General features: G+C 46.3%; 1 protein-coding gene across 2 annotated transcripts in view; it reads right to left on the reverse strand.

The window, feature by feature from the left end:
• Positions 1 to 24365, reverse strand: part of VAMP7 (vesicle associated membrane protein 7) — a 67353-nt gene extending 42988 nt beyond the window's left edge. The window contains exons 1-2 of one of the 2 annotated variants that reach the window (XM_033945955.1): positions 23864 to 24365; positions 6155 to 6308 (exon numbers count right to left, since the gene is read on the reverse strand). In XM_033945955.1, the coding sequence (XP_033801846.1) occupies positions 6155 to 6300 (146 nt within the window). In that variant the 5' untranslated portion in view covers positions 6301 to 6308; positions 23864 to 24365. Of the gene's footprint in view, positions 1 to 6154; positions 6309 to 23643; positions 23844 to 23863 lie in introns of those variants that run through there. The other variant, XM_033945956.1, reaches the window with a different exon arrangement.
• Between the last annotated feature and the right edge of the window lie 50 nt (positions 24366 to 24415).

Genomic DNA, 24415 nt, shown 5'->3' on the forward strand with positions numbered 1-24415 from the left:
GGTGACGTCACCCATACGTTAAGAATATGCTGCCTGCTTGTCCTGGGATAACAACATTTTCATCTTTGTTTTCCATTCCTTTCCTAATAATTCTGAACATTCTATTTGCTTTCTTAGCCACCACACATTTAACCTAAAAAAAAAAAAAACAATCATCACAAACATCGATATCCTTAGTCTTCCTCCAAATATGCTCATATTTTCTCAACTCCCTTCTTACATTTGTTTTCTTCTTGTACTAACTTAACAGTCTTTAGTGGAGCAATATCATAAACAGTTCTCTAGAGTTGAATACCAATCACTCACCATCATACACATATCCTCATTCTCTCTCTCAATTGATCCACCTTAGGTATCCAGGTATATTTTAAAGTTTGAATATCAAACTTTGCACAAACAGATCTTTGAACAGTCACACCCAACAAATTTATATTCTCCTTACTCAACCTAAGTGTAAAGCATACTAAAGAATGATCAGACTAACATACCTGCTGAATTACTGGTAACTGACACAATTTCTCCATTATATCAAGGGACAAAAACACTAGATCTAATACAAGTCCCGCAGTATGAGTTTTCTGTTTTATAATCTACAAAAATTAAAACGCTTCAAATGAAACTCCTAATAATCCCATAATTCTAAAATTATCTTAACTAGGGATAACAGGAATATTTAAATCACCCAGTATACATAAGGGCCATTCCATGTCAAGTGGTCTAGGCCTCCCCACTTGACCATCTCAGAAGTTGATGAAATTTTTACATGCAAGTCTTACATCAGGATCTCAACTTCTTCTAAAGTTAGGGGTCTTGTTATTGGAGCCACTTTTTTTGTTCGATGGAAGATAGTGAAAACACACCAACTTTTGGACACGACAACTTTTGGTTCAAGTTGTAGAATGGATAGTTGCTCAACTAAGCTATAAGTCATATTTCTAGTACAACTTTTTTGTGCTGAATCCGAATATGCCACTCAGATCATTGGTGCATGCTTTGGTGTATCACTAGGGGACCACAAAGTTGATGAAAGGGTTTATTGTGGAATGCACAGGCAAATATTTGACAGAACATCAGAAAGCACAATAGGGCTCAGATTTTAGGAACTGGAAGAGATTACAGCCATAAACTTTTAAGCACGCAGCACTTTTTTTTTATGACATAAATATTTATTAAGATTGTTGAAAAAAATTATGTAATTTTTTACCTATATTTAATGTCATATTACAACTGTATAGCCTCCTATCTCCTCCTTTCTTGCACCATTTGAAAGAGCAATTTTTTGGCTACAAAAGTCACATATTTGACCCGCTATTTTTAATAGCTTAAAATAGGCCAGAAAGTACACCAAGGTTTCAACCTGCGCTTAATGTTAAAATATGTTGGTGATGTATACAGGCACTGGAATAATGAGAGAAACTTTGAATTGGACATTTGTGGCTAATAACTGTAAATTTTTATTAGGATAAAAAATTAAGTGATCAAAGAATATGGTGAGGAAAGAGTAACAAGTTCAAAGAGAAATCGTGCTTCACAATCACTTCAAATGCTGCTCATTATGCAGCTAGCCTGAGTATAATGCTTTGAATTTGTCGTGAATAGCTGTATTGCCTGCTTCTTGAGGTTGTCATTAGAGATTCAGGAACCATTCCTCAGAAATCCACACAGTACCTTTTTTAATGGGCCAATGAAAAGATCGAGCACGGCCTTTTGGATGTTAATATAGTCAAAATAATCTTACGAGTCAAAGGTAACTTGTAAACGAAGCACACTGATATCTAAGTTGGCCAGTTAGATTTTGGGCCATGGGCTACTACGTCACTAAATTTTATTAAAATTGGTGATGTGCAGCTAGGAACCATTATTGAACTTGCAATGAATCACCAACAACAACATGTCCATTTTGATGGGCCATTTACAAGAGTATGTGAAAGTAGTAGATGCCGTAACCTGAGTTTGCATGGTGCAGCTAAGCTTGTTGGACTTGCCATGCTATTTCACACCTCTGGCTCACTGATAGAGCTGCTGCCTCTGCACACAGAGATTGTGAGATCAAATCCTGGATGCTGCTCCTTGTGACCCTGGGCAAGTCACTTAATCCTCCAGTGTCCACCGTTTTGAATGCCAAAGCCACAAAAAGGTGGTATATAAGTCAACTTTCCCTTTCCCACTAGATCATTTGCATATTACACAATAGGATGCCAAAGATGTCCTTTTTTACCACTGCATGTATCTGTGCGAGAATAATGCATGCATTTGAGACCTAACTTCTGACTAAAGCAAGGCCAGATCAAATCTGAAACAGAATGGCTTTTGTAGCAATAAAGATGCTCTTTCAAGTGATACAAAAACTTTTAAAAAATTGGACGATATAAAGTTGAAATACTTGCACCAAAAAAACACTAATATTTATTTGTGTAATTATATCTTTGCTTCTAATTGGCTGCAAAGCCTCTTAATAATAATCCTATGTACATACCATGTGCCATGACTGCTGGTACAGTTATGACTTGAATTGAAAAATAGGTCAGGAGAAATGAGGATTCAAAAGTAGGCATTTTTTGCTTACTTTGATGGCTAATAAAAGGAGAGGTAAACTAATGTTCATTCTAAACTTTGCATATGAAGTTAATGCCAGGGATTGTATTAATCTGCAAAATTTCAATTCTCTTGGAAGCTTTGTTGGGCTGTAGCAGCTGGACAAATTTGCTATTTTGTGTTATGCAGAGCACAGTATTCCCAGAGTGACCGACATTCAACAGCCTCTATGTCTCAAACCAATAGAGATCCAGCTGAAAAATTTTACACAGTTTCATTTGAAGCTATAGGGAACATCCACACAAAATATTATTCAATTTGGATGAGGTCGAATGGGGATGATTTTCAATATTGGACCACTTGACATGGAATGACCCATTTCCTGCGTCGACACACTCCCTCTAGCGCACAGTACCTCTGGCATACAGTCCCTGATTTTAACCCTCACGCTACCGATGATGATACCGGTAAGTGTGGCTAGCTCTATCCCAGTGGTAGGCAGCAATGCAGAACGGAAACAGGTGAAAGGGAACTGAAAGAAGGCAACTGATGGTAAAAACAGGCAGGAAACACTCCCAGATGAACAGTCTTCAGATTCCTTTAAAAAAAAATCCAAATTTTTTTTAAATCACTGATTTTTATCCACCTTGGCCAGGGATAAAGCATGAAGATATTGTCTGATTAAGGTGGAATTGGAATGCTATCTTTATATTCTAACACTTACGAGTGTGCCCAATGCTTAGTAGGGGCTTTTTTTTTTTTTGTGAGGCCCTAGGCCAACTTTTCACAATCAAGCTAAGAGAAGACTTATAACGGGTAATTTCAATATGACCTTGAACATAACCTTAGATAACACTGCTCAAGTTGTGAGGGATAATAAGAAGGAAAGAAAAAAAAAACTGAGCAGGCCTTGGTAGATGTCTGGCATTTCTACCATTCTACTATTAAAGGGTACACGCATCACTCAAGAGTATATAATATTTACCCAAAGACAGATACTTACTGTACGTGATATGTGAGCAGGCATGATCAAACCAGATTTAAGATTCTATTCTGGAACCCTGCATTATCTTCAACTGAGGGCAAATCGGGGGCATAGGTTCTAGAAGCTTAGAAAGAATATTTTTTTTCTGACTCCCAAGATGTAATTCAGTTGAAAAAATGACTACAAATATTTTTAATTTTATGATTTAGAAGAGATTACACTCCCAATATTTTGGGAAGGATTAAAGGTAGTAATGAGGGGTCAAATTATACATTGGTATCTCATAGCTATAAACAGCAAGCTCAAAAAGAAATCATCTTAGGCAACAGTTATATTGCTTAGAGCATGGACAAATGGGGGGAGGGCTTCTTCTTTTCTGTCTTCGATAAAATTTGCAAAGATTTTCAGGAATTAGCTAAGGAGAAAATACACAATTACAGTGGTTGCAGCAACAATATTTTGGCAATAAATCAGGGAAGCTGTTAGCCCATAAATTGAAAAAGCAATTCTTAAGAAATTCCACATCCCTTATCAATGTCATTATTACAGCTGCTGTATTATGAAAAGGGTGAGGCGGGAAAAATTAAAATAGAGGACAATTCTCAATTAGCTATGAAAGATGACTTAAGGTGCAACAGCTCTGCTGGGGATATGTTCTTAAATGATCTAGAAACCACACAGAGCTAATGGGGAGGTAGGGGTGGGGGAAATAACAAGTGAATTCATTCAGAATGTCCTCCACCAACACCAGACCTTTCCTGTCCTCCATTCTGCATCAAAATAACCTGAACTCTGCTCCAGCTCATTCAAGCATTTAATATAGATGTGAAATCTCCCTGACTCTTAAAACCTTGGATTACTGCCTTCTATTGCCCTGTTGCTGGATGCCTGCCATTAGAGCATCTCAGCTGAACAAGAAGAGAGAAACAACTCTATTCTTTCTCCTCCATTGCTCATCTGAATTTGTTGAAGGGCTGAATAGAATGTATGAGCATAAAGAACACTTCCAGTCAGCACTCAAGCTGAGACCTCAAGCATTCAAGCTGAGGCTTTAACTAGAAGCCTCTCTTTAATCCAGGTGAGTCTACACATGCAATTGGCTATCAATTGCTCACTAAATTAGTTGAAGCAAGGTTTCTCGCTTCTTCTGTACATACAGTATGAGTAATTAATCATATATACAAAAAAATACATTTTAAAATGAAAGGGCACACATTATGAAAACTAAAAAAGAGAAAATATTGAGAAAGATAAGTAACATTTGTCCTATAAAAAAGAAAAACAGAAAAAAATATAAAATCTACAACACACATGAGGTTTTTTGATCCATGATAAGAAGAAATGCCCTAATGTGTTGGCACTAAGGCATAGTACAGCAGTCTCAAACTCAAACCCTTTTCAGGGCCATATTTTGGAATTTTAGGTACTTGGAGGGCCGCAGAAAAAATAGTTTATGTCTTATTAAAGAAATGGCAATTTTGCATGAAGTAAAACTCATAGTTTATAAATCTTTCCTTAATTGCTTCTGAAAATTTCAGCTATACACAGCTGAAAGCAGTGCAATATGCAGAAAGTGAAGTTTAGATAGTTTTTCACTTTCTGCATGTTGAGCTGCTTTCAGCTGTGTATAGCTGAAATTATCAGAAGCAATTAAGGAAAGATTTATAAACTATAAAGAGTTTTACCTCATCAACTGCAAGAGACAAGATTTTGGTGTAGTCCTCTAGGCTTTTTTGTAGAGGGGAGAATCAATATCCGAGTTGTGCCTAGAAAACTTGTGCCTTAAGTGTCCGGTGGTCGAGTCAGCAACTGCCTTCAGCTTTCACCTCCTCCAGCACCGGGACACAATCGCCATCTTACATCAAGCAGTCACTGCCAGGAGAAGTGCCGAATTTTGCGAGAGTTCACAAGATTACATACACACGCACAAGCTGCACTGCTTCCAATGGTTACCTTATGTTCTGGAACGTTGCCGCCTCATTGCTGTAACCTCACGCAAGTGCTTTCTTGCATCTGTATGCAATTGTCCTCTCCATTCCACCTCACAATCACATACAGATGCAGGAAAGCGCTTGCATGAGGTTACAGCAGTGAGGCGGGCAATTTTCCAGAACATAAGGTAACATACCGAGGGCCTCAAAATAGTACCTGGCGGGACGCATGTGGCCCCCAGGCTGCGAGTTTGAGACCACTGGCATAGTACGATTAAAAAAAAAAATCTTGAGGTCTTTTCCTTGTTCACTTAAATCTTTGGATGGTGTTCATCAGTTTTTATTCATGTGCTATGATATTTTGAACAGTATTTTTCTCCTCACAATAGTTTTGCATATTTACAAATTTACAGTAGCAACTGAATTGCGACCAGGAGAAACTTTTCAATAACAAGGTTTCCAAAGTCACAATCCAGGACAGAGATACCACAGCAAATGATGGCATCCCCCACCATCATCCAATAAATTCACATTTGGCTAGTAATTTAAAGATCAGACACAGAGGAAGAAAACCTCCATCCCACCACTATCTGTGTGACAGTCTTCCTCATTTCTCTATGGTGCCTAGTACACTGGCAGAGCCAAATCAATAAACAGATAATATTCTATAGCAGTGCTATTAAAGAAGGGTGTGGTCACTCACTTTCCATGGGAATATGTAAGTTTGTTGTTTTCAGAGGGAATCTTGGCTAGGATTTGTTCCGTCACCTCTAGAAAGTTCCCTCCACACCAGGCATGTTTGGCAAGGATAGTGGTACCTCTTGCAACAGCAGCAAACAGAATAGCCATGATTCTTTCTATAAAAAGCAAAACAAATGAAATTAAAACAAAGCAGTGAGGCAGGCTCAGAAATTTGCCATGCAGTACAATACAGATATTAAAACTACAACAATATGTTTGTGTTCTTTGGAGGAAACCTCCCTTTGATATCCTCATCCAATAATCAGAGAGACTGAAGAAAACCAATCTTTTAGTTTTACCGGCATTTAGGACCTGTTTTACAAAGCGGTACAGGCCCCGAAGCCCATAGAGATTTAAAGGGCTTCAGGGCTGTTGCCGCGTGGCTTTGTAAAACAGGCCCTTAATATTCTTTACTTAGGGGGCTCAGTATCTTTGTAAGTGACCACATTACAACTAGCTTCTAATGCAATTTAGGATAATGTTACCAAGATGGCTTCCCTAGGGAAATTTCAAAGATTGTGAAGGATAAAAGCTAGCAGCATAAAACGTAAATTTTTTAAATTCATAGAGACGAATATTATAATTTATTAAAAATTATATTTTAAAACTGATTTCTTGCTTCCTGCTCATTGGAAAATTGTAATATTTAATAACCATATCCCTCTTTGTGCTTTTATTCTATCTCCCAGACCCAAATCTGGACTTGGTACCCAATGATCAAAATATAGCAAATACAGCACTACAGATATTATTCTACACAATTCTGTATTATTACTTATGGTCTCAAACCGCACAGACATTCAAACTGTAAGATGCCTAAGACAATTCAGTGAACAACTAAATTTCAGGAATCAGTGCTGGCTATCTAGTTAAAAGTTTTAGTCATATATACAGAATCACAGACAGTATTCTGCAGAACTATTTTTTTTTTCTTACTAGGATTTTAAATTCTCCTTCTTTGGCCATACTTGTAACATTACTACAAAAGTGCCCCAGAAGAGAAAATCAGATACTTAAAGACACAATATGAGCAGGGTATGCCCTAGAGCAGGGTTGTCCAACCTGCGGCCCCGTGAGCTATTCTGTGCAGCCCTGCTCGAGGACGATGCGGTGTTTTCCTCTGCTGCCCCCAGATGTTTACTGTCTTGCCGGCTCCCTCCTCCGTTTTGCTGCAGCGTTCGCTCAAAGCTGTGGGCAGCGGCTCCTATGTGCCTCCTGCGGCTGACTTGGAAGCGTTCCCTCTGACGTTGTGACGTCAGAGGGAATGCTTCCAGATCAGCCGCGGGAGGCGCGTGGGAGCCGCTGCCCGTGGCTTTGAGTGAGCACTGCAAGACGGAGGAGGGAGCATATGGGGCCAGAAACAGAGGACAGAGAGAGAGAGATGATGGGCAATGGTCTGAAGAGAAGTTGGACCTGCGGTGGTGTGGAGGAAGAGAGAAAGAGATACTTGAAGGGAGATCTGTTGGCAAGAGAAAGGAAGAAATGGTGGACCTGGCGAAGGAAGGCAGGCAGGCAGGGGGAGAGACGGGATGGGGGCAGTTCGGAAGATGTAGACTTGAGGCCAAAATGAGAGAGGTGCAAAGGATAGTCCAAAACAGAGGATAAGGAGGCACGTTGAAGCTCCTTATGTCGAGAAATGCACCAAGTGGAAAATCTAGTTCATTGTTGGGAATAGCATTGTCTAATAGCAGGCTTCCGGGAAGCTTCCAACACGTCCCGCACAGCTTGGGAGAACTGAAGGGGAGTTACGTTGAGAGGAACCAAGCTGTCAGGTGGAGAGACTGCAGGTTGGGATGAAGCAGAGTTCCTTGATGCTGAGTAAGCAGCGATGGAAACACTGGAAGAAGGCATGGCTCCCTGCTGCTGAGTTGAAGTAGAAGGGAGTACCAAGGCTACCTGAGCCACCGTGGTCGGACTTCAACTTGATTAGAGTCTTTTGAATGAGAGGAAACGGAGGAAATGCATACAGAAAGAGATTCCTCCAGTCCAGAAGAAAAGCATCTGCCTCGAGGAGATGAGGAGTGTAGATACTGGAGCAGAACCGAGGCAGTTTGAAGTTGTGGGGGGCTGCAAAGATGTCTATCTGAGGCGTTCCCCACAGAGAGAAGATGTGATGAAGGGGCGTGGAATGAAGAGTCCATTCGTGAGGCTGGAGGAGACGACTCAAGTTGTCCGCCAAGGCATTGTCCGCCCCCTGAATGTAGACAGCTTTGAGGAAGGTGTTGTGGCGAATCGCCCAATCCTAAACTCTGAGAGCTTCCTGACAGAGGGAGGCCGATCCCGTGCCGCCCTGTTTGTTGACATAATACATGGCGACCTGATTGTCCTGCGAATGAGGACCACCTTGTCGTGAAGCAGATATTGAAAAGCATTGAGAGCATTGAAAATCACCCTGAGTTCCAGGAGATTTATGTGGCACAGCCAGTCCGCACTGGTCCAGAAACCTTCTCGTGCGAAGGCCGTCCAGATGAGCTCCCCATGCATAGATCGAGGAGTTGGTCGTGAGAACCTTCTGATGGGGGGGGCGTGTGAAACAGCAAACCTCTGGATAGATTGGAAGAGATCATCCACCAGCGAAGAGACTGTGTGAGTGCAGGAGTGACCCGAATGTGGCGAGACAGAGGGTCGGAAATCTGCGACCATTGAGATGCCAGGGTCCACTGAAGAATCCGCAGGTGAAGTCTGGCAAAAGGAGTCACGTGTACTGTAGAGGCCATGTGGCCCAGCAGGACCATCATGCGTCTCGCCGAGATGGACGGGCGAGAGGCCACCGCATGACAAAGGCGGAGGAGAGCATCCAGACGTTGTGGAGGAAGGAAGGCTCTGAGTTGAATGGTATCCAGAACAGCTCCTATGAAGGGAAGAGTCTGTGAAGGTTGCAGATGGGATTTTGGAAAGCTGATCTCGAACCCCAGACTCTGGAGGAACCAGATAGTTCTCTGGGTCGCCTGGACGACTCCCTGAGACATGGAATCCTTTGAGCCAGTCGTCAAGGTAGGGAAACACCTGGAGACCATGGTTTCTGAGTGCTGCGGCCACCACAACCAGGCACTTGGTGAAGACTCTGGGAGATGAAGACAGGCCGAATGGAAGCACTCGGTATTGAAGATGGAGATGTCCCACCCGAAATCTGAGGTATTGGAGGGAGGCTGGATGGATGGGAATATGAGTGTAGGCCTCCTTGAGATCCAGAGAGCATAACCAGTCGTTCTGCTCGAGGAGGGGATAGAGAGAAGCCAGGGTCAGCATGCGAAACTTCTCTTTGACCAGAAATTTGTTGAGCACCCTGAGGTCCAAAATAGGATGCAGGTCGCCCGTCTTCTTCGGAACAAGGAAGTACCGGGAGTAAAAACCCTTGTTCCGTTGGTCCACAGGGACCGTCTCAACAGCCCGAAGTTGGAGCAAAGCATAAGCTTCCTGAAGAAGAAGGGCGGTCTGGGTCAAGTTGGAAGGATACTCTCTTGGAGGATGTTCCGGAGGAACTCGATGGAATTGAAGAGAGTATCTTCTCTTACGATGGAAAGGACACAGAGGTCGGTGGTAATAGCCGTCCAGGGATGATAAAAATTATGGAGGCGACCTCCGATGGGAAAAAGAGGAGAGGGCAGAACGATGGTAGTTATGCTCCCTACGAGACAGTCAAAAAGGCTGAGGAGCCTTGGGGACAGCAGAAGGTTGAGGTTTTTACTGTGTCTTCTGCGGATGCTGCTTCTTAACCGGCTGACGGATGGCGGGAGGCTGCTTAGGGATGTAATGCCGCTGGTAGATGAGAGGCGGCCGTGAAGTACGAGATGGAGCAGGCTTGGGCTTCGGACGAAGGATGGACTGGAAAGACTTTTCATGGTCCGACAGCTTCTTCGTCACCGCCTCGATGGACTCGTCGAACAGGTCTGCTCCGGCGCATGGGACATTGGCTAGCCTGTCCTGCAGATTCAAGTCCATGTCAATGGTCCGAAGCCACGCCAACCATCACATGGTTATGGAGCACGCCGCTGCTCTCGCCGAGAGCTCAAAGGCGTCGTAGGAGGACTGCATCATCTGGAGCCTCAGCTGAGATAACGAGGCCAGAACCTCCTGGTATTCGAAGTGAGCCTTCGAGTCCACATAGGGCAGGAATTTCTATAGCACAGAGAGGAAGAACTCGAAGTAGGTGGCAAAGTGAAAGCTGTTCTGGTAGATGCGCCTGCCAAACTTGTCCATGGTCTTACCTTCCCGGCCAGACGGAACAGTGGCATAGACCTGGGAGGGGCGAGACCACTTCAGAGGCGACTCCACCTAAAGGGACTGATGGGAAAGTTCAGCCCCCTCGAAGCCCTTATGGTGCACCGTGCGGTACCTCGCATCCAGCTTGCCAGGGACAGCGGGGATGGAATAAGGCGTCTCAAAACAACGCATGAAAGTCTGGTCCAGCAACTTGTGTAGAGGCAGCCGGAGGGACTCAGCAGGAGGATGAGGCAGATGCATCGTCTCAAGATATTCCTTGGAGAACCTGGAGCCCGAGTCCAGGCTGATGTCCAGATCCACCGCCATCTGTTGCAGAAAGGCAGAGAATGACAGCTGATCCGCAAGGACAGGGCCTCGAGGCGGGCTCGAAGACGTCGAGTCTTCCGGGTCCATCGAGGCCTGGGACCGACAAGGCGAAAACGACCCCATGGTGTCCTCGAACTCCGGCCCAGGAGGAGGCGAGGTATCCGATGGTGAATATTCGAGGTAGGGTTGCTTCTTACGAGGCGAAGCGTGCGATGAATGCCTCGAACGACGACCCGACCCATGCCTCGAGGAAGGTCTCGACCGTCGAGGCAAGGGAAGCTCCGCCGACGCTTCCAGTGAGTGAATGGGGCTGGAGGCGGTGGGTCGAAGCAGAGTCGGAGCAGAAGCCGCTCGAGGCACCCGCCAGGCCTCGAGGCTCGGCATCCTAGGAAACTGGTCCGGAGAAAGCTCCCGGAAAGCATCAGGGCCATGCCTCAAAGGTATCGGCTCCAGCGGAGGCATATGCCAGTGTTCAGCCCCAGATGTCGAGAGTATCGGTTCCAGAGGCGGCATGGACAAGGACGTCTCCCTGCGAAGAATGCCTCGAAGCCATACCAGACCCTCGCCGAGACTCTGCTCCCAGCAATGAGAGTGTACGTCAAGGTGGCACCGGAGGCGGCTCGACCTCACGGGAGGCCTCTGCGTGCCCAGGCTGGATCCTAGAGAGAATCCTCGGCCCTATAGTGGTAAGGAGCTCAATGAAGCGCTCCTCCATCAGGGACCGAAACGAAGCCGACAAGGGGGGAGCCGCATCAGGAATGGGACCCCCTGTACGGTCTTCGCGGTCAAGGGTGCTTGGACTTTGAAGCCTTGAGCACCTTAAGCACCACCGGAGGAATAGGCTGCTCTACCTGACCTGAAGAGACCGAGGGAGGCACCACAGCAGGCGTCGGGGGTCGAAGCCGGAACAAATGAAGCAGGCTTCAGAAGACCCGATGCAGTAGAGGTGGAGGCCGAAGCTGAAGTCGAAGGCGAAGCACTCTTCGTAGAGGATGGCTCCTTCGACTCCTCCATGCTGAACATCGACTCCCACAAGAAGCAGCGTTGTTTGAAAGCACGTGCTGTAAGTGTGGAGCAAGGCCGGCACAATTTCGGGAAGTGTTGAGGCCCGAGACATTGCAAGCAGCGCCGATGAGGGTCCGTCAACGAAATTGCGCGCTGGCACTTGGCACACTTTTTAAAACCGGTAATAGGCTGGGACATAGGCCGAAAAAGCTCCGCCACAAAGTTGAAGCCGCGGGGCCGCAGCCACCCGGCCGGTCCGGTCGAACCGACGGAAGAAATTTTTTTTTTTTTTAAAAAACAACAAATACGAAGGGAAAAACACGATTAAGAGAAAATAAACTCCAAACCGCGGATTTAGAAGGCAAAAAAAAAGGGTTCACTCAGCGCAGAGAGTTGAAGACAGACTTCTCGGCTCTGCGGAAAAATAAGAACTGAGGAGACATGCCCGGTGCATCGGGCGGGAAGGCACTCGCGCATGCGCGGGGTGGGCGACTCGAAACTTCTAAAGTTCTACAAGCAAGTATGCTTGCGAGACGTCTGCATCGGACTCCGTCGGATGACGTCACCCACTAGTGAGAATACCTGCCTGCTTGTCCTGGGATAACCTTGGTTAAGGCTGGAGTTCACCAGCCTCAAAACATAATGGGTCAAACTTAAAGCTGAATTCTTGATAAGACAGAGGGATAGGATCCAATACAAAAGGTACAGAGGCACCAAAACGTTTGATACACAAAATGACACAAAATGTAGCTCATGAAGTACAAGTAGCAGAAGTAACAAAATCTGAGGAACATGATAGTCCAGATGCAAACAAAATGAAAAAACAACTGTGGGAAGAATTTTCTGGATGTTTAACTATTTTCCTAGTCTTCTTACTAATTCATCACCCCAAAAAATCTATTGTCCCAGATACAAAAGCTTAGATTGCGAGCCCAAAGGCACAGAGAAACGTACCTGCACAGAATACATGTAGTCGTTGACTTACGACCACATCCGGTTCTGGCTGACCAGTCATAAACCGATTTGGTCATAAGTCAAAAAATGGCTGCCATAAGTTCCCTTGGCAACCTCATGAGACTGCCACACCTTGCGGCAGTCTTACGAGGTTGCTGCGGGAACTCATAGCAACCATTTTTTTCAGGGCGACTGCATGGGCAGGAGCATAAGAAGATTACTCCTGCCCTACCAGAATCTATGGTAGGACCCTCCATATATTTCACAGTGTCCAAGAATCTAAGGCTGGACCTTTAAGAAACTGTTAAGATGCTATCTTTTGCGACAGGCTTATGTGATACTTTAAACTTGATATCCATTATGATCTAGGCCAATCTCAGATTTTTTTTCATCAACTGAACATTTTAGTTAGAAATATTTACCATATGTATGGTATTTTTGGTTTTTATGTGGTTACTTGTTCTCCACATTGAGTAAAGGCAGGCTATAAATAATAAGCAATGAAGAGAGAAGAAAGTCTAGCCATTCTTCCTCATAAAAAGGACAGAACAATTGGAAGATTAAGTTAATCAAACACCACTAACAAAATTACTATTTTCTCTGCAGTGATTTCCATTATTCCTCTTTTTTTATCTCTCTTGCTATATAATCAGCAATCTCAGTCTAACCAACATGAACATTAGTGTTGTCATGCATCACTGAGCCATGACACAGTGAGGCATGCAGTTCCCTTCTCACATTTGCTAAATGCAAAACCACATCTTGCCATAATCTCTCACTGTAGGACAACATGCAGCAATTGTAAAGTCATTTACCACATTGTTGTTGTGTATGATTTTTTCCCTAGATTGGGAGAAGCTACAGAGAATAATGATTCTCAGCAATTAGTTAAACACAAGGCACTAAACTTCATTCACACAGGTTGCAATATTCTGCTGCCTTGCTTTCACTCCTCTCCATATGCCAACTGTCAGATGCCAAATGTTTCTATATTTACTACATTTGCTCCCATCCTTTAGAAGGTCCTATTCAAAGATCTTACCTTCATCCACAAAATCTTTAGAGTGTTCTAATGGCTATTTGTGCTATTTTCAAAAATCTATTTTCCTATTCACCAGCTAAGACCAGCAGGATAGACATTCCTAACCTCCTCTTCTACTAAACCGCGCTAGCGGTTTTAGTGCGGGGAACTGTGCTGAATGACCTGCGCTGCTCCTGACGCTCATAAGTAGAAGAGGCCCTAAATTGTGATAGTCATGTGTATCTGAGACATGCAAGATTCTTTGCCACTGTAAGCCCCTGTGGGATATGCTTTATTTATTTTAAAAATTTCTTACCTGCCTAACACCTAGGCGGGTTACAATAAAGCACAGTTACTTACCGTAACAGGTGTTATCCAGGGACAGCAGGCAGATATTCTCACATGTGGGTGACGTCATCTAAGGAGCCTCAGCGCGGACAGCTTTTCAAGCAAACTTGAAAGAAGTTTCAAGTTTGCTATGCTGCACCACGCATGTGCATGCCTTCTTACCCACTAGAGGGCACATCCCCACCTCGTGGTCCTCAGTTCCATAGCCAGCAAAGAAGCCATCCCCGGAGAGGAGGGCGGGTTGTGAGACTATCTGCCTGCTGTCCCTGGATAACACCTGTTACGGTAAGTAACTGTGCTTTATCCCAGGACAAGCAGGCAGCATATTCTCACATGTGGGTGACCTCCAAGCCAACCAAAAAAGGGCAGGTGGGAGGATGGCAATTTAGGAAAACAGGTTACGCAAAACCGACTGGCCAAACCGGCCGTCGCTTCTGGACAACGTATCCAGACAGTAGTGGGAGGTGAAAGTATGAACCGAAGACCAAGTGGCAGCCTTGCAGATGTCCTCCACCGGAGTAGACCGGAGGAAAGCAACAGAAGCTGCCATTGATCGGACTTTATGTCCCGTGACCCGACCATGCAGCGCGAGATCAGCCTGAGCGTAGCAAAAAGAAATACAAGCAGCCAACCAGTTAGACAAGGTGCGCTTGGAAACAGGACGTCCTAACCGATTAGGGTCGAAGGACAAAAATAATTGAGGAACCTTCCAATGAGACTGAGTGCGTTGAAGATAAAAAGCCAACGCCCTCTTACAGTCAAGCGTGTGAAGCGCCACCTTGCCAGGATGCGAGTGGGGCTTCGGAAAGAACACCGGAAGAACAATGGACTGATTGAGGTGGAAATCAGACACAACCTTTGGCAAAAATTTAGGATGGGTGCGAAGAACCACCTTGTCATGATGAAACACAGTAAAAGGTGGGTCCGCAACCAAAGCCTGCAACTCACTAACCCGCCTAGCTGAAGTGAGTGCAATCAGAAAAATCACCTTCCAAGTGAGAAACTTAAGATGAGATTTGTTAATAGGCTTAAAAGGAGGCTTCATCAGCTGAGCCAAAACCACATTGAGATCCCAAACTACAGGAGGAGGTTTCAGAGGGGGATGAACATTCACCAGACCCCGCATGAAACGAGTCACCAGAGGATGAAGAGAGAGAGACCGACCCTCAAGATGCTGATGGAAAGCAGCAATAGCACTAAGATGCACTCGAATGGAAGTCGTCTTCAGCCCAGACTTGGACAAATGCAACAAATATTCCAGAACCGAAGACACCGGAACCGAACTCGGATCCAGATTGTGCGAAGAACACTAGGATGAAAATCTGGTCCACTTCTGGGAATAACAAAGCCGAGTCGAGATCTTGCGCGAGGCTTCCAAAACCTCCCTGACAGACTAAGAAACAGAACCCGAAGTCAAGGGGAAAGGAGCCAAGCCGTCAGATGTAAAGACTGAAGATTGGGATGCAACAGCGACCCCCGACTCTGAGACAGCAGAGAAAGAAAAACAGGCAGAAGCAGAGGCTCCCTAACACTGAGTTGAAGGAGCAGGGAGAACCAGTGTTGACGAGGCCAACGAGGCGCAATGAGAATCATAGTGGCTCTGGACGATTTGAGATGAACCAACGTCCTCAAGATCAGAGGAAAAGGAGGGAACGCATACAGGAACCTCCCTCCCCAGTCGAGAAGAAAGGCATCGGCCTCGAGACGGTCCGGGGAGTACATCCGAGAACAATAGAGGGGCAGTTTGTGAGTCTCCGGCGAGGCAAACAGATCCACCTGAGGCGTCCCCCAGCGGTCGAAGACCTCTTGCAGAACTCGGGAGTTCAGCGACCACTCGTGCGGCTGAAGAAGACGACTGAGTTTGTCGGCTAGACAATTCTTCTCTCCCTGAATATAAACCGCCCGAAGGAAGATGTTCTGGGAGACCGCCCATTCCCAAAGACGCAGGGCTTCCCGGCACAGGGACCAAGAGCCCGTCCCCCCTTGCTTGTTCACATAGTACATCGCCACTTGGTTGTCCGTCCGCACGAGGACTACCTGATCGTGCAGCAGGTGGCAGAACGCTCGAGCGGCCAGAAAAATGGCACGAAGTTCCAACACATTTATGTGACAAAGACGGTCCTCCGCTGACCATAGACCTTGGGTCCGCAGACCGTCGAGATGAGCCCCCCACGCGTACTCCGACGAGTCCGTGGTCAGGACCTTGCGATGCGGAGGGACGAGAAAGAGCAAACCCCCGGAAAGATTGGAAGAGTTGGTCCACCAACGGAGCGAGCGTCTCAAGGAAGGAGTCATGCTACAGGAAATGAGAGCGGGTCCCGATCCTGACGCCACTGGGAGGCCAAGGCCCACTGAGGAAGCCTCAGGTGCAAGCGGGCGAACGGCGTGACATGCACCGTCGACGCCATATGGCCGAGTAGAACCATAAGACGCTGTGCCGACACCGAAGTCTGCAGTGAAATCTGGGAACTCAGGCGAAGTAGGGCCTCCAACCGCGGAGGCGGGAGGAACGCCAGTAGGCGAACCGTGTCCAGCACGGCCCCGATAAACTGAAGGGATTGAGCCGGGCACAACTGAGACTTGGGAAAGTTCACTTCGAACCCCAGATGTTGAAGAAAGATGATAGTCTGTCGGGTCGCTGAGATAACCCCCTCCCTGGAAGGGGCCTTGATCAGCCAATCGTCCAGGTAGGGAAAGACCTGCAGACCCTGAGATCGCAGGGCCTCCGCGACAACCACCATACACTTCGTGAAGACTCGAGGGGATGAAGCCAGTCCAAAGGGGAGGACCCTATACTGAAGGTGCAACTCTCCCACCTGGAATCGAAGAAACTTGCGGAAGGCGGGATGCACCGGAACATGAGTATAAGCCTCCTTCAGGTCCAGGGAGCACATCCAGTCCCCTGCTTCCAACAGAGGGTACAGGACCGGAAGCGACAACATACGGAACTTCTCTCGGACCAGGAACTTGTTGAGCTTCCGGAGGTCCAAAATGGGACGCAAGTCCCCGGTATTCTTCGGGACCAAAAAATAACGGGAGTAAACCCCCCGTCCCCGTTGTGAGGGGGGCACTGGCTCCACCGCCCGAAGTCTCAACAAGACCCTGGCTTCCGAGAGGAGAAGAGGAAGCTGGGTTCGATTGGAAGGAGCCGCGTCTGGCGGGATTTCCAGCGGCGGCGTCAAGAAGTTGAGAGAGTAACCCTCGGAGATGACACGGAGTACCCAAGCGTCTGAAGTTATCCGAGCCCAGGTTGAATGAAAGGCCCGTAATCGTCCCCCAATGGGAAGCGGGTTCTGCGTCAGTGCGGAGGGGGCTTGCCCCCATCCGCGTAGCACGTCAAAAAGACGGTGCGGGCTTAGACGCCCCTTGTGCCTGAGGCTTCTGATTGGACGCTCTGCTCTGCTGAGTGGGACGCCGAGGCGGAGGCCTGGAAAACGCCGGCGTCGACTTCTGTGGGTAGCGGCGCGGTGGCGGTCTGAACGGCTTCGGAGTCGCCACACGGGGTTTGGGACGGACCAAAGAGGCGATGGAGCGCTCATGTTCCGACAGACGTTTGGTCGCCGCCTCAAGCGATTCATCAAACAATTCAGAGCCGACAAATGGCAAATTGGCCAGGCGCTCCTGCAAATTCAGGTCCATATCAACCGTGCGGAGCCACGCGAGACGGCGCATGGCTACCGCAAATGCAGCGACCCGGGAGGACAACTCAAAGGCATCGTAAATAGCATGGAAAAGGTACAGACGCAGTTGAGACAAGGAGTCCATAAACTTGCTAAAGTCCCTCTTATGGGAATCCGGCATGACCCCGTGATAACGGGGCATCGCCTTCACCATGTGCCGCAAATAGGATGAGAAGGTGAAGGCATAATTAAGGACCCTGTTTGCCATCATTGAATTGTGGTAGAGGCGACGACCAAACTTGTCCAGGGTCCGCCCCTCCCGCCCAGGCGGGACCACAGCAGAGACCCGAGAAGGCTGCGACTTTTTCAGCGCCGACTCCACCAGCAAAGATTGGTGGGACAACTGCGCCTTCTCGAACCCCTTACAGGGGATCGTACGGTATTTCGACTCCATTTTTGAAGGAACCGCCGTGACCGTCAGAAGGGAATCCAAGTTCCGCAGAAACGTCTGGTGAAGCACCTTGTTCAAAGGCAGACGCGGAGACTCCCGAGGAGGAGATGGCAGATCTTGCTCCTCCAAAAATTCCTTCTTATATTGAGATCCCGACAAAAGATCGAAATCCAATGCCCTCCCCATGTCCAAAACAAATTTTGAAAAGGATGAGGGCCTTGAAGGCGGGGAAGGAGAACGAGAGGCCCGCTCCGCCAAGAAGGAAGGGGAAGCCTCCCGGGAATACCGTGGTCGACCAGTGCCAGACTCTGAGCCCCAGGAAGCCACACCCAAGGACTTCGGTGGGGTCGGAGACCTCCGATGACCCGAGGACCCCCTCAGGGAAGTCCCCGGGGTACGAGGCACCGAGGCAAGCTCCCTCCCCCTCGGCGAGGAGTCCCACGATAACCCACCCTCAGAAGAACGGAAAAGCCTCGGATTATCGAGGCGGAGCTCCGAGACGCGCAGGGTCTCCGTCCGGGTCGGCGAGGAGCGACCGCGTCGCCGAGGAGAGCCCAGATGGCGTTTGGGCTTTCTTGCCCGATGCTTCGCCCGAGGCCGACCCGAGGGCGCTGAGCCCCGGGAGGACCTCGACGAGGAAGAGGTGGAGGAAATCAGATGAACCCTACGCACCTTGTCCCGAGGCCGCACACTCCGCTCAGGCTGGTCTACTACCGAGGTCGAGGGCACGGACGGGTTCGAGGTCGGGACTACCCCGGGGGTCGAGGCCGGGGCCGAGACCGAGGCCGCCGAGGCTGAGGCAGTCGAGGTGGAAGCCGGCTGCAGATGCGCGAGGGCGCCGGACAGCTCCGAGGCAATAAGCGCTCGGAGCAAGTCCTGAAACACAGGCACGGTAAACATGGACGGTAAGTCCGGGGCTGACGGGTGCTCCCTCGAGGGCGACCTCGGTCTCGAGTATTCCCGCGGGGCACCCGCCTTCGACGCTCGGGGTGGGGCCGAGGACAACCCACCCGCCCCCGTCGAGGAGCCCGAGATGGCTTCTTCGATGACCCTGGAATAGAAGGTGGAAGTGAGGACTTACCCACCGTTGACTTCGGGATCGAGGACGCCGGCTTCGACGAGGAAGGCTGACGCGGCGAGGTCGAGGGAGTCGAGGCCGAGGTCAAGGCCGGGGCCGAAGCCGAGGCCGACGTCGAGGCCTTCCCCGCCGTGGGGTCCACAGCAAAGAGCTCCGCCATTCGAGCGCGACGGCAGCGGAGAGCTCTCGGCTGAAATGTAGAGCACCGAGTGCAGGAGTCAGTCAGGTGCTCGGCACCCAGGCAAAGCAAGCACCACCGGTGGGGATCGGTTATGGAAAGCAACCGATCACACCGGGTGCATTTTTTAAAGCCCGTCAAGGGGCGGGACATGAATCAAAAAACCGGCCGGGAACGAACGAGGTCCCGCGTCCGCGGCTCCCAGGAGCCCCCGGAGCCGAACGAAAATAAGTTGTTGTTTTTTTTTAACTAATCCGCACACGAACGAAAATAAGAAATAAAGCACAGCAACTGAGAAAAAACAATCAGTCGCGGTGGCAGAAGGCCAAAATGCACGGAGCACAAAACGAACAGGGCTTCTGGCTCCGCGGAAAAAACAGAACTGAGGACCACGAGGTGGGGATGCGCCCTCTAGTGGGCAAGAAGGCATGCACATGCATGGTGCAGCATAGCAAACTTGAAACTTCTTTCAAGATTGCTTGAAAAGCTGTCCGCGCTGGGGCTCCGTAGATGACGTCACCCACATGTGAGAATATGCTGCCTGCTTGTCCTGGGATAAAAACATACATAATCAATTCTCAACAAACATAAAAAGAAAAAGTTTCACATTTAACTCCACAGTTCATCTCTCTTCTTAATATCAATATAAAGTACTCTACCACCAGGGCTGTGGAGTCGGAGTTGTGGCTATCAGAAACTGAGGAGTCGGAGTTGAATGATTTACCCCTGCCAAGGCTGTGGAGTCGGAGTTGGAGACATTTTTGGTTACCTGGAGTCTGAGTCGTGGGTACCAGAAACTGAGAAGTCGGAGCAAAAGGATTTATCTACCGACTCCACAGCCCTGTCTACCACAAACAAGTTTTAAGTAATTGCCTAAAATGTACAGCATTTCTGCATTATCTTAAACTACCTAGCAATGCATTCCATAACCTTGAACCTCCAACTTCAAACCATTAATTCCGTAACTGATGCTGATCTCAATGATCTTTTAGGTAAATACAAAGATAATGCTTTCTGCAAATACAATGGTACCTGCCCATAAAGAAAATTTTGAAAATCCACCTGAGTTGTTGAGCTTGAGGATCACAATGACCCACCCCTGTGCTAGAACATTTAGTTTTCAATTCCCCTCTCTCTTATTTTTCCAGCTGAACTCTGGATGCAGCATTAACCCTTTTTGGGGAGCATAACAATTTTAATCTAAACCTTCCAGAAAACTTTTGCTGTTTTAAAAATAGTCCTTTGAATGAGCCAATTTATCTAAGAGTCTGTTGAACTAATAAAGTTAAAGGTAACCTTGAATGTTCCAGGCATGTTTTCTTTTCAAGGTTTGTGTATGCCAATTGTACCTCATCTAAAATTGTGGATCATGTAAATTTATTTATTTATTCATTCAATTTTCTATACAGTTATCCAGTGGAGCTCAGAACAGTTTACATGAATTTATTCAGGTATTCAAAACACTTTTCCTCATCTGTCCTAGTGGTTTCACAATATATTTAATGTACTTGGGGCAACTGGGGGATTAAGTGACTTGCCCAGGGTCACAAGGAGCAGCGTGGGTTTGAACCTACAACCTCAGGGTGCTGAGGCTGTAGCTTTAACCACTGCACCACACCCTCCCGTTTACACACATACTACTAAAAACTCTGTGTGTGTAAAAGCAAGCCCCTCCCCAGCTTTGCACTCAGGAACACCTACACTCTTAAATCAAGTTGTATATATATAGGTTGTACATGTATTTAATTTTAAGCACATATTTACTCAGTTTCATGAAAGCTTATTCTTTCAAACATGCTTAAGTAACTTAGTACCATAATACATGACAGCAGATAAAGACCTGAACGGTCCATCCAGTCTACCCATAAGTAATACCCATTAAAAAATACATGATTAGATTTTGTCTCTTCTTTGATATTTCTGGGCCGTAGACTGTAAAGTCTGGTTCTGTCTTAGGTTCCAAATGCTGAGTAACATAAAAACTGCATGAACCCAAGCCCATTCACATGCTGAAGGATTATTGCTTTCTGTCATAAATGCATTTACAACCACCAAAATATTTTTAATTAAAATACCAATTTTTAGCTGCATCAAAACAACTGTGGTAAATGTGCTAGCAATCTACAGAAAGAAAAAAAAATGTAAGGGAGGACCACCCAAAAAAAACTTATAAAATGAACCTAGAAGTCAAGGAATGATAAACAGAAAGTTTATTATGATTAAAAAAAAAAATAGATTAAACAATTCCCCCAAATAGTAGAGGCTCAGAAGGACTGAATATAGTGCTATGTTTTGGCAAAACCACTTGCATCTGGAATAACATAAATCTTAATAATTCTAAGAACAGGTGTCTGTTGCTGGGAGCTAAATAATCCTTAAAATGAAAATATCAAATATGAAAGCTTTGCTAAATGCTCCAAGGAGATTTTTGTTACTCCTGATGCAAGTGGTTATACCGAAACACAGCATCATGTCAAGTCCATCTGAACCGCCACTGTTTAGGGGAACTATTTACAGAGACCTCTTGGTCTACTTTGTATCACAATAAACTTTGGGCTCCTTTTACTAAGGTGCACTAGCGTTTTTAGTGCACGCAAATCACACGCTAAACGAAAAATACTAACGCAAGCTCTATGGAGGCGTTAGTGTTTAGCGCGCGCTAAAACCGCTAGTGAACTTTAGTAAAAGGAGCCCTTTATGTTTGTCATTCCTTGACTTCTAGGTTCTTTCACTGATTTTTTTTTGTTCTCCCCTACTTTCTTTCTTTTGTCACTTTTCATAGTGGATCTTTCACTTTTTTTGGTGTTTTAGCAATCCACACAAAGCCATCAAACTCAAACCAAAAAAATCTTGACTAAACTCACTGAAAAAAAAACAAAACCCAAACCAAAACCCAACAATCCTGAATCGTATCACATTACTTAAGCCAGAGATATTTTTTTTCTCTTTCTTCTAAGTGTTTGAAATAATTCTTTGAGCAATAGAAATTTTATTTTCTGTAACAGATCAAAACCTCTACCCTACATTATATATCTGTATCTAAACTAAACCGTAAGTTTATAGACCGGGTCATCTCCATGGAAAAGGAGCTTGACTCGAACAATATAGGTCTGTTAGATCCTACTTTCATTGTGGGTATAGGTAACAATTTTGTGAGTGCTGGGCAACCTCCAATATTGAGCAACCTCCTTCACCGTACCCAAGGAGGTGTAATTTGTGTTGCATGTACCACCCCAAAATCATTTTGAAAGTTAGCTCCCTTGTCTGTATGCACCTGAATTGTTTCTTGTGACCAAACTTAAGGTTCCATATTCAAGCTGACAAGCATGGAGCCCCACCATTAGACAAGACTGGGCTTCTATTTAAGGCAACAATTTCTTGGGGCAGCAAAAACTCAGCTGCAATCAAAGCAAAACAACAGGCCCCAACAGCCACACATACCCAAAACAACTATCAGCACATACTTTAATCTGCATTTTATAGGCTGGGTGAGGACAACAATGGTTGAATTTAATTATCAAAATCTTTAAGAGGGGGCTTCAAACACGGGGTCCACAAATAAATGATTCACCACACTTGCACTGGCTCTGCTAAGCCAAGACGATAACGCAGAAACTTTTAATTTCTGGTTAAAGCAACAAAAGCACACCCACTGTCACCAGTTTTTAACTAAAAGGAGAATGAACACCCTCTGCATGCTTTTTTTTTTTTTTTAAGGGGATAATAAAGTATTCCAAATCCGTCATATTGTGAAAAAGGACTCTCACTTCAAGATCAACTGACCAGTGTCCTCGTGATCAGTTCTTAGTCACATGCATAGAAAAAAAAAAACGGTTAGTGCAGGATCCTGCAACTTAGATACAAAGCAGCCCAGGACGAGCTCAGGATCTGTTTGCACTGTTGCCCAACATTCTGTTTGCATGAGCAGATTATGCAAGGCCTGACCATCACCAAACAATACCTTCCTGCCGAGAAGACAGTGAAAGCTTGATGTATTTTGCCAACTCAGCTAACAACGTGTTACTTTACTAGGCGTGACAACATAGCCTGCTGTTTAAAAAATACTGCCCAGCCCCACCACCATCTAAAAGACCCCAAATCCATGCTTATAGTCTCTAAGAACTGAAAAAAAATTATTTTGCACGTATTCGTCAAAAGCTATTTCCTTCCTACTCTCTCTCTCTTGTGATCACATTTACACAAATCCTTGCTCTTCCTGTTTTCAGTTTGAAAATAGATATACATATATATTTGGACCCGAGTTACCTGCTTGCTCTGCCGAAAGCTCTAAATAACAGCTAAACCTTGCAAGGGATGTTCAGTAAAAAGGCAGCAAGGCTTCACTCGCCGTCCTTCAACTTTCGTGGCTTTCTCCCTTTCTATTTCTCTTTTATTGTTGCTTTAAGCCCGTTTCCCAGCACAAACAGCCCTCTCTTACTCCCTCTACCCTCTGTGCCCCCATTCGGTTTCCAGTAGCCTCTTTTACCTCTTTAAAAGGAGGGTGTTTCCGCTCTTCCTCCTGTTTTCGGAATACTGTTTTCCCTCTTTTTCCTGCGCTAAGTGTAAAACCGCAGGAACCCACCAAACAGGGTCCTCTGTTTCCTCCCCTTTCAGTTTTGGAGGTAGCCGGAGCAGCTCAGCCCCACCACTTCCGCAATTCCAGCCCACCGCCCAGAACACTCTGGGAAATGTGGTTCCAGACCTCTGCAGTGCTCAGCCGGGTAACAGCTGACAAGGCACAGAAGCCGCCGCCGCGCACAGCACTCTGGGAAATGTGGTTTTGGACTCTGCTGCGCTGGGCCGTTAGATGAGTTACAGAAATATTCAGTTCGGCTGGTTTCCTTCCAAATTACTTTACTTTCTGAAGGACAGATGGATGGCGGGGGATTTTTTTTTTATTATGAATATTGTCTGCGATATTTTAGACTACTTTTTGTAGTACGTGCGACTTTTTTGGGGTGGTAATTGCTATTCAATGAGCATCCACGACAAGCTCCATCCAGCCTGCTGGCCTGACTTGAATCTTCTCAGCTTCATG

The sequence above is a fragment of the Geotrypetes seraphini genome, chromosome 5, assembly GCF_902459505.1.
Source record: "Geotrypetes seraphini chromosome 5, aGeoSer1.1, whole genome shotgun sequence".
NCBI lineage: Eukaryota > Metazoa > Chordata > Amphibia > Gymnophiona > Dermophiidae > Geotrypetes > Geotrypetes seraphini.